Genomic DNA, 10,000 nt, shown 5'->3' with positions numbered 1-10,000 from the left:
ATGATATGTTGAAAGCACATCAAGAATTAGGCTGCATCATGTCCTTCGTTCAAAGTATTCTCTTATGATTTCAATATCCTCTTCCATCCTTTCAAACTCAGTTTAAGAATTGTGCAAAGACACTGCTGCGAGCAGTAGGCTAGGCTAAGCTAGGCTAGGCTAGGCCAGGGAACAGGGAGCAGGGAGTAAGGAGCAGAGAGTAGGGAGTAGGGAGTAGAGAGCAAGGAGTAGGGAGCAGAGAGTAGGGAGCAGGGAGTAAGGAGCAGGGAGTAAGGAGCAGGGAGTAAGGAGCAGGGAGCAGGGAGTAAGGAGCAGAGAGCAGGGAGTAGGGAGTAGGGAGCAGGGAGCAGAGAGCAGGGAGTAGGGAGCAGAGAGTAGGGAGTAGGGAGCAGGGAGTAAGGAGCAGGGAACAGGGAGTAGGAGCAGGGGAGCAGGGAGTAGGGAGCAGGGAGCAGAGAGCAGGGAGTAGGGAGCAGGAACAGAGAGCAGGGAGTAAGGAGCAGGAACAGGGAGTAGGGAGCAGGAGCAGGAACAGAGAGCAGGAGTAGGAGCAGGAGCAGAGAGCAGGGCAGAGAGTAGGGAGTAGGGAGCAGGGAGCAGAGAGCAGGGAGTAAGGAGCAGGGAACAGGGAGTAGGGAGCAGGGAGCAGAGAGCAGGGAGTAGGGAGCAGAGAGTAGGGAGTAGGGAGCAGGGAGTAAGGAGCAGGGAGTAGGGAGTAGGGAGTAGAGAGCAGGGAGTAAGGAGCAGGGAGCAGGGAGTAAGGAGCAGAGAGCAGGGAGTAGGGAGTAGGGAGCAGGGAACAGGGAGTAGGGAGCAGGGAGCAGAGAGCAGGGAGTAGGGAGCAGAGAGTAGGGAGTAGGAGCAGGAGCAGGAGGAGCAGGAGCAGAGAGTAGGAGTAGGGAGCAGGAGCAGAGAGAGGGAGTAGGAGCAGGGAGTAGGAGTAGGGAGCAGGGAGCAGGAGCAGGAGCAGGGAGCAGGGAGCAGGAGAGTAGGGAGCAGGAGCAGGGAGCAGGGAGTAGGAGCAGGAGAGGGAGCAGGGAGCAGGAGGAGGAGGAGCAGGAGTAGGGAGCAGAGAGCAGGGAGTAGGGAGTAGGAGCAGGAGCAGGAGTAGGAGCAGGAGCAGAGAGCAGGAGTAGGGAGCAGAGAGTAGGGAGCAGGGAGCAGGAGCAGGAGGGAGCAGGGAGCAGGGGAGTAGGAGCAGGGAGCAGGGAGCAGGGAGTAGGGCAGAGCAGGGAGCAGGAGAGGGAGCAGAGAGCAGGGAGTAGGGGAGCAGGGAGCAGGAGTAGGGAGCAGGGAGCAGGAGTAGGGAGTAAGGGGAGCAGGGAGTAGGGAGTAGGAGTAGGGAGCAGGGAGTAGGGAGCAGGGAGTAGGGAGTAGGAGCAGGGAGTAGGGAGTAGAGAGCAGGAGCAGGAGTAGGAGCAGGGAGCAGGGAGCAGGAGCAGGGAGTAGGAGCAGGGAGCAGGAGCAGGAGAGCAGGGAGCAGGAGCAGGGAGCAGAGAGCAGGAGTAGGAGCAGGAGCAGGGCAGGGAGTAGGAGCAGGGAGGAGCAGGAGTAGGGAGCAGGAGAGCAGGGGAGCAGGGAGCAGGGAGAGGAGCAGGAGCAGGGAGTAGGGAGTAGGGAGGAGCAGGAGTAGGAGCAGGAGGGGAGTAGGGAGTAGGGAGCAGAGAGAGAGCAGGGAGCAGGGAGCAGAGAGAGGAGTAGGGAGTAGGGAGCAGAGAGTAGGAGTAGGGAGTAGGGAGTAGGAGAGTAGAGAGCAGGGAGTAGGGAGTAGGGGTAGGGAGTAAGGAGTAAGGAGCAGAGAGTAGGAGTAGGAGCAGGGCAGAGAGTAGGAGTAAGGAGTAAGGAGCAGAGAGTAGGGAGTAGGGAGCAGGGAGCAGAGAGCAGGGAGTAGGGAGCAGGGAGTAGGGAGTAAGGAGCAGAGAGTAGGGAGTAAGGAGCAGGGAGCAGAGAGTAGGGAGTAAGGAGTAAGGAGCAGAGAGTAGGGAGTAAGGAGCAGGGAGCAGAGAGCAGGGAGCAGGGAGTAAGGAGCAGAGAGTAGGGAGTAAGGAGCAGGGAGCAGAGAGCAGGGAGTAAGGAGCAGGGAGCAGAGAGCAGGGAGTAAGGAGCAGGGAGCAGAGAGCAGGGAGTAGGGAGTAGGGAGTGGGGAGTAAGGAGCAGGGAGCAGAGAGCAGGGAGTAGGGAGTGGGGAGTAAGGAGCAGAGAACAGGGAGTAGGGAGTGGGGAGTAAGGAGCAGAGAGTAGGGAGTAAGGAGTAAGGAGCAGAGAGTAGGGAGTAAGGAGCAGGGAGCAGAGAGCAGGGAGTAAGGAGTAAGGAGCAGAGAGCAGGGAGTAAGGAGTAAGGAGCAGAGAGTAGGGAGTAAGGAGCAGAGAACAGGGAGTAGGGAGTAAGGAGTAAGGAGCAGAGAGCAGGGAGTAAGGAGTAAGGAGCAGAGAGCAGGGAGTAAGGAGTAAGGAGCAGAGAGTAGGAGTAGGAGCAAGAGCAGAGAGTAGGGAGTAGGAGCAGAGAGAGGGGAGTAAGGAGCAGGAGCAGAGAGCAGGGAGTAAGGAGCAGGAGCAGAGAGCAGGGAGTAGGGAGTAGGGAGCAGGGAGCAGAGAGCAGGGAGTAAGGAGCAGGGAGCAGAGAGCAGGGAGTAAGGAGTAAGGAGCAGAGAACAGGGAGTAGGGAGTAGGGAGTGGGGAGTAAGGAGCAGAGAGCAGGGAGTGGGGAGTAAGGAGCAGAGAACAGGGAGTAGGGAGTAGGGAGCAGAGAGCAGAGAGTAGGGAGTAAGGAGCAGGGAGCAGAGAGCAGAGAGCAGGGTAGGGAGTAAGGAGCAGGGAGCAGAGAGTAGGGAGTAAGGAGCAGGGAGCAGAGAGTAGGGAGTGGGGAGTAAGGAGCAGGGAGTAAGGAGCAGGGAGTAGGAATGCAGCTAGATACTTCCTGTTGAAGGCAGCATGTCTGAGCATGCTCAGAGCCCGGATCTGATAGGGATCTCATCTGGTTACCATGGAAACAGATCCAGTTCCTCCTTTATCTCAGGTAGTTTGGTTATTGTTGTTTTTACAGATAATATAAATCTGATTACTGTATAAACTTTTCTTCACGTTGCTGTTTTCATGTTTTGTCTTTGGAGACGCTGCTGTTTCTCTCTGATGTGCGCATGTCTGTTAGATTTACTGAAGATAAATGACACACACACACACACACACACACACACACACACACACACACAAACTCAGCTTCATAAACAATCACACAACAACAACAACAACAACAACAACAGCCACCCAGCCGTTAATAATTAAGGTTCAAATGAACTGCTGTGCCTGCAGTCTTTACATCATGCTCATCATTATGTTGTTGTTGTTGTTGTCGGTGGTTTTGTCTGTTATTTATCTGACGGCTGCTGTATGGCACATGATGGATGCACTAAAGCACTAATAACTACATCTATATTATTCTAAGAAAGCGTCATTTAAGGTTATTTTGGTTTTCGGCAAACATCGGCAAACATTCCCAATGACTTCTCTGAATCCGACAGACCCACTGTTCACTGAATCTGACCAAATCTCTACAGAGTCCGGACTTGTTTCCCTCTCCCTCTGTGCTGGCTCGCTGCCGCTGTTAGGGCGTGTTTTGGTGGCGAACGGCTGCGAAAGAAACCAGCAAAAGTTTTAAATATACGAAAAATAAGCGCTGTCTTGTGTATAAGATGAATGCCGAAATAAAGATCGATTCCATCTGACTTTAGAAATCATTAGGTTATAAGATAAGAAGTAAGCGTTTCTCTCAGACAAGTGCGCAATCTTTAAATGACAAGATTTCCTAATGGAGTTCTGCATCAACAACCCCACCTACAAGCTACAAGGGCAGCTAGCGAACTTTAACATGTCGTGACTTTGTAATACTGTGATTCGTTTTAACTTCTAGTCGGTTTCAAACAGAAGAAGCCAAACTACAGGGTCGGTTCAACTTTTCTAATGTCTGAGCAAGAAAGAGCAGATTAAAATCACACTTCCGTGTAGATTCAGCGCTCAGGACAGGAGTAAATGCATCAGAAACATCCGGAGCTCCTGAATACAAACACACACTTTCACACGTTTGTGTCTGAAACGCGCTGAACAGCAGAGAAAGTTCGACTCACCTGTCAAAGTTTCATTTAAAGCAACTTGAAGTAACTCTTCTTCACTCGTCAGCGCCTGAGTCTGCGCGCTCTCCAACTCCGTCTGTCTGCAGCGCCGCGGCCGCGGCCGCGCGCAGACCCTCTGCGCACGCGCACCGTTTAAAACAATGACTGCAGCACAAAAGTCGAATTTCTTCACTGAAGGTTCCCCTGAGAACCAGCAGAGGGTTCCGGTCCTCAGAGAACCAGCAGAGGGTTCCGGGTCCCTGAGAACCAGCAGAGGATTCCGGTCCTCAGAGAACCAGCAGAGGATTCCGGGTCCCTGAGAACCAGCAGAGGATTCCGGTCCTCAGAGAACCAGCAGAGGATTCCGGGTCCCTGAGAACCAGCAGAGGGTTCCGGTCCTCAGAGAACCAGCAGAGGGTTCTGGTTCCTGAGACCAGTTCACTGAGATTGCATATTACACTGATGTTATTTATGTGAGCGTGTGCGTGCAGTGTGCGTGTGTGTCTGTATGTGTGTGTGTGTGCGTGTGTGTCTGTATGTGTGCGTGTGTGCGTGTTCGTGTGTGTCTTCCTTGTTCGTGGTTCTGTATTCTTCCTTCCTCCTGTTAAAGTCTTTGTTCTGTTTTGTTGTGTTGTTGTTTTCTACCTGAACCTTCTGAACCTCCTGAATCCTCCTGAAACCTCCTGAACCATCTGAATCCTCCTGAACCTCCTGAACCATCTGAACCTCCTGAATCCTCCTGAACCATCTGAATCCTCCTGAACCTCCTGAACCATCTGAACCATCTGAATCCTCCTGAACCTCCTGAACCATCTGAACCTCCTGAATCCTCCTGAACCATCTGAATCCTCCTGAACCTCCTGAACCATCTGAACCATCTGAATCCTCCTGAACCTCCTGAACCATCTGAATCCTCCTGAACCTCCTGAACCATCTGAACCTCCTGAAACCTCCTGAACCATCTGAATCCTCCTGAATCCTCCTGAAACCTCCTGAACCATCTGAATCCTCCTGAAACCTTCTGAACCCTCCTGAACCATCTGAATCCTCCTGAACCCTCCTGAACCATCTGAATCCTCCTGAACCTCCTGAACCATCTGAACCTCCTGAATCCTCCTGAAACCTCCTGAACCATCTGAATCCTCCTGAATCCTCCTGAAACCTCCTGAACCATCTGAATCCTCCTGAAACCTTCTGAACCCTTGTTGTGTGACGGTGCAGCTGAACCTGCTGCTTCAGTCGCCACGGTAACAGTAACGGTTTTTCCCTTTGAAGCGATGCTCGGGAAGGCTGCGGGTGACGGAGGCGTTTAGAGGGATGCACCGTCAGACCCCTGGAGTGTTTTGTAGCAGCAGTGCACTATGGGAAATGGCTTCAAGGTGCCACACCTTCGTCATGACTCTGGAAAAGAAGAATGGGACGGAAAACCTGTAAAACCTGCTGTGGGCCTGGGAGGCCTGCGGGCGGCTTCAGTACGAGTCGGCCTCTGAGTCTCTGAGTCTCGTGGTTCAGGTTTTGATCCAGGAGCTGCTGTGACCGAACAGTGGACCGACAGGCCTCACCCGTTACCTCGTGACCCACCGCAGAGCCCACATGCTCACTTTGCTTATCACACGCACCGGGCTGTACGGCTTGAAGAAAGCCAAACTGGATCAGGGACTGGTCCAGCATGTGGTCTGAGGAGTAGCCACCTTCCCTCACTTTCACAGATCAGCCAGCACCGGTCGGTCCGCGGCTTCCAGAGCGGCCAGCGAGGATCTGTGCGTCGCCGTTTGTCCGTCAGACATTAAACGCGCCTTCGCAGCCGGTCTTTGGTCCACCTGTAACCGTGACGCCGACCAGATGTTTCCAGCTGCTGTTCAGCGAAGGTTTTATTCTTTCCACGCCGGAGCCGCTTCTTGCTTAAAATGCTTTCGAGGGCGCGTTTGTTTAGTACAACCCCATGTGACCCGCATCTGAAGTAGTCTCAGTACATTTCACTCCCACCAAAGAGCCGTAAAAACGCAATGGATGAAAACATAAACAGCGTGAAGAAAGCAGAGGATAATATATAAAATATTAACGTGCGTCTCCCCCTGCTGGACACCGAGGAAACTGCGAGAGCCAGAAAAACAAAGTTAAAATAAGTTCAAAGACACTCGGAGACAGAAGTGTTGCAATCAGTTCAGAGAGCCCGTCAGCTGGAAACCGGTCTGAACCGGATCCCAGACGAGTCTCAGCCTGTCGGAGGACAGACAGACACTCGGAGACGCTTGTCGTTGAACCTTGTCTGGACGAGCCGCTGTTCCGCGCTCCGAGGTGATAATCAATGAATCCAACACATTCAACAATCTTTACATCTGCCAGCTGATCATTCTGTTGCTTGCGTTTAAATAAATAAATAAATAAATAAGAGTGAATTTTAAAAGAAAATCATTAATTTAATTAAAAAGTTCCTTAAATGTTTTTAATTCACGTGTTCGTCTCATTTCATCTCAGTTCATTTGTTTCTGGAGCGTCAAGGTTGAAGCTTTCAGCCGCGTGTCATGGCCTTCCTCGGTTGTCACGGAGATGGTTCAGATGTTATCACACGGCTGAAATGTCTGAAAGCTTCAGGAACACGTTGGAACTTGTTTTGTTGTCGTGATCGCTTGGACGTGAAGACGTTTGACTCCCACCAACACACTCAAACACTTTTTATTCTAAACACAGGAGAAAGTTTCGTGTTTCTTCTTTATTGAAAAAGATAAAAACATTAAAAACACGATGGCAGCAGATACAAACGACCTGAGACGATTAAAACAACACAGGACTTCGTATTTACAGTCAAACAGCTGAAAACACACATTTACATGTTTCTCATTCTGAATCTGAAATAAAAAAAGAACCTGAGCCCAAACAGACCAAACTATTTATATTAACTCTAATATATTAAACACAAACTGATATACACACAAACACAGGAGAACACAACCCCAGCACACATAAAAACATCTTTATACAGCAGCTAAATGAAGATCACTCGTGGGAACCAAACCGAGTGATGCTAACGAGGCTTATTTTTAAATTTAATTTACCTTGGCTTGTTTTATTAACAGTTTTCTCAACACTGTAAAATGCTGATAAAAATCCATGTACTCTGGTGTGGAGGGGCAGGAATGTTCTTCAGCATCTGGAGGACAAAAACTTAAAACCACTGAAGTAAAAAACAGCAAAGAAGAGAATCAGGAAACAACCAGAAACACAAACAGCAACACGTCAGACAGCAGCTGGTGGCGACAGGTCGCCGTGGCGACAGCAGCGGCGACGTCACACGGGTTTGGTGGTGCTGTTGTAAACGAGCGTGTCCTGCTCCGGCAGCGCCACGTGGGCGGGGCCTGTGGCGACGGGCCTATGGGAGCGATTCTTCCTGGACTTGAGGAAGCAGTAGCTCAAGACCGCCAGCAGAGCCAAGATGGCCACCGACAGAAGAACAGCCAGCGCTATGTGGGCTGAGGAGGACACGGTGAGGTCACTTCCTGTCAGCTGCCACACTTTGATCTCAGTGAGAGACAATACTGTACATTTACTGCGATACTACTGACTGTAATACTACTGACTGTAATACTACTGACTGATACTACTGACTGCGATACTACTGACTGATACTACTGACTGCAATACTACTGACTGATACCACTGACTGATACCACTGACTGATACTACTGACTGCGATACTACTGACTGATACTACTGACTGATACTACTGACTGTAATACTACTGACTGATACTACTGACTGCGATACTACTGACTGTAATACTACTGACTGTAATACTACTGACTGCGATACTACTGACTGCGATACTACTGACTGCGATACTACTGACTGATACTACTGACTGTAATACTATTGACTGATACTACTGACTACGATACTACTGACTGTAATACTACTGACTGATACTACTGACTGATACTACTGACTGCGATACTACTGACTGCGATACCACTGACTGCGATACCACTGACTGCGATACCACTGACTGCGATACTACTGACTGCGATACTACTGACTGATACTACTGACTACGATACCACTGACTGATACCACTGACTGATACTACTGACTGCGATACTACTGACTGCGATACTACTGACTACGATACTACTGACATACTACTGACTGCGATACTACTGACTGCGATACTACTGACTGCGATACTACTGACATACTACTGACTGCGATACTGACTGTAATACTACTGACTGATACTACTACTGACTGATACTACAGACTGATACTACAGACTGCAATACTACTGACACTGATACTACTGACTGCGATACTACTGACTGCGATACTACTGACTGCGATACTACTGACTGCAATACTACTGACTGATACTACTGACTGATACTACTGACTGATACTACAATACTACTGACTGATACTACAGACTGATACTACACTGTGAAAAGCCAGCAGGTGGAAACTGGTTTGAAATGTAACAGCAGTAATTTCTCTTTAAAGTAATAATTTTGGAAAATATTTGGCAGGTGAAGTAATTTTTCTTACCTGAGTCGCTTTCGTCTTCCTTCTCCAAACGGTCGAACATCCCTCTGAAAAACACGTTACGCTCTGCAGACACACAGAAAACACACAGTACACTTAACAAGTACCTCCGCTAAACTGCCAAGTACTGCACATTTCTTCTGTAGAATTACCAGTGATACTGTGTGGTACTACGTACTGCTACTGTACACAGTACTGTACTTTGTTACCATACAGTACTGTACTGTGTGGTACTACGTACTGCTACTGTACACAGTACTGTACTTTGTTACCATACAGTACTGTACTGTGTGGTACTACGTACTGCTACTGTACACAGCACTGTACTTTATGTTACCATACAGTACTGTACTGTGTGGTACTACGTACTGCTACTGTACACAGCACTGTACTTTATGTTACCATACAGTACTGTACTGTGTGGTACTACGTACTGCTACTGTACACAGCACTGTACTTTGTTACCATACAGTACTGTACTGTACTGTACTGGCTACTGTACACAGCACTGCTACTTGTTACACAGCACTGTACTGTGTGTTACCACTATACACAGCACTGTACTGTGTGGTACCATACAGTACTGTACTGTGTGGTACTGCTACTGCTACACACAGCACTGTACTTTGTTACCATACAGTACTGTACTGTGGTACTACGTACTGCTACTGTACACAGCACTGTACTTTATGTTACCATACAGTACTGTACTGTGGTACTACGTACTGCTACTGTACACAGCACTGTACTTTATGTTACCATACAGTACTGTACTGTGGTAACTGTCTCTGTAGTTTGTACAGGTGTTTACGCGCTGGATGGTGTAGTACTGTAGTATTGCAGTAGTACTGCAGGTAATGGTCTCTGTCTCTGCAGTTATTGACAAATGGGACTCTCAGGAGAATCTGGAGGGTTCGATATACGAGCGGATGTGACTGATATTCTCAGCTACTTAAAGCAACACGTTATGATTCAGATGGCTCTCGCGCTCGGTTTAATCACTCTGCAGGAACGAGGCGAATAAGCACCAGAGAGTTTAACCCAGACTGAACCTGTTCAAGTCCAGAGTCTAGTCCTCTTCATTATGAGGAGTACATTGGGATCATACCATCTCACTGTAACTTAAAATACACGCCTTTGTTACTCCCTTTAAAGAAAAAGAAAACGGACTTGTGGCGTGAGAGCGTGTGAAAAGTGTCAGCGCGTGAGAGTTGGCAGCCGTGACGCTGTGTTTTCCCATCAGGAAAGAAGAACCTGAAGGAGGCACAAGTGGAAACAGGAAGTAGTATAGTATGGTACTATATGGTACTACAATGTGGAACTGAACAGGGCTTTTCACACTGCACTTGCCAGGATCTGAA

The 10,000-nt window shown here is 49.4% G+C and overlaps 2 protein-coding genes across 4 annotated transcripts in view; both read right to left on the bottom strand.

The window, feature by feature from the left end:
* LOC122862634 (pleckstrin homology domain-containing family G member 3-like) overlaps positions 1-4,431 on the bottom strand; it is a 43,174-nt gene extending 38,743 nt beyond the window's left edge. Inside the window, exon 1 of one of the 2 annotated variants that reach the window (XM_044168144.1) lies at positions 4,122-4,431. The gene's annotated coding sequence lies outside the window, so the exon portion shown is untranslated. The remainder of the gene's footprint in view (positions 1-4,121) is intronic. The other variant, XM_044168142.1, reaches the window with a different exon arrangement.
* A 2,369-nt stretch (positions 4,432-6,800) lies between these two features.
* The window catches only part of LOC122862655 (kunitz-type protease inhibitor 1-like), a 15,983-nt gene continuing 12,783 nt past the window's right edge, over positions 6,801-10,000 (bottom strand). For both annotated transcript variants that reach the window (XM_044168194.1, XM_044168195.1), the window contains 2 exons: positions 8,643-8,705; positions 6,801-7,576 (listed from right to left, as the gene is read on the bottom strand). In XM_044168194.1, coding sequence (XP_044024129.1) covers positions 7,395-7,576; positions 8,643-8,705 — 245 coding nt within the window. In that variant the 3' untranslated portion in view covers positions 6,801-7,394. The remainder of the gene's footprint in view (positions 7,577-8,642; positions 8,706-10,000) is intronic.

This window comes from Siniperca chuatsi, linkage group LG16 (genome assembly GCF_020085105.1).
Source record: "Siniperca chuatsi isolate FFG_IHB_CAS linkage group LG16, ASM2008510v1, whole genome shotgun sequence".
NCBI lineage: Eukaryota > Metazoa > Chordata > Actinopteri > Centrarchiformes > Sinipercidae > Siniperca > Siniperca chuatsi.
The sequence above is the reverse complement of the archived record's forward strand: the minus strand, read 5'-3'. Positions and strand labels throughout refer to the sequence as shown.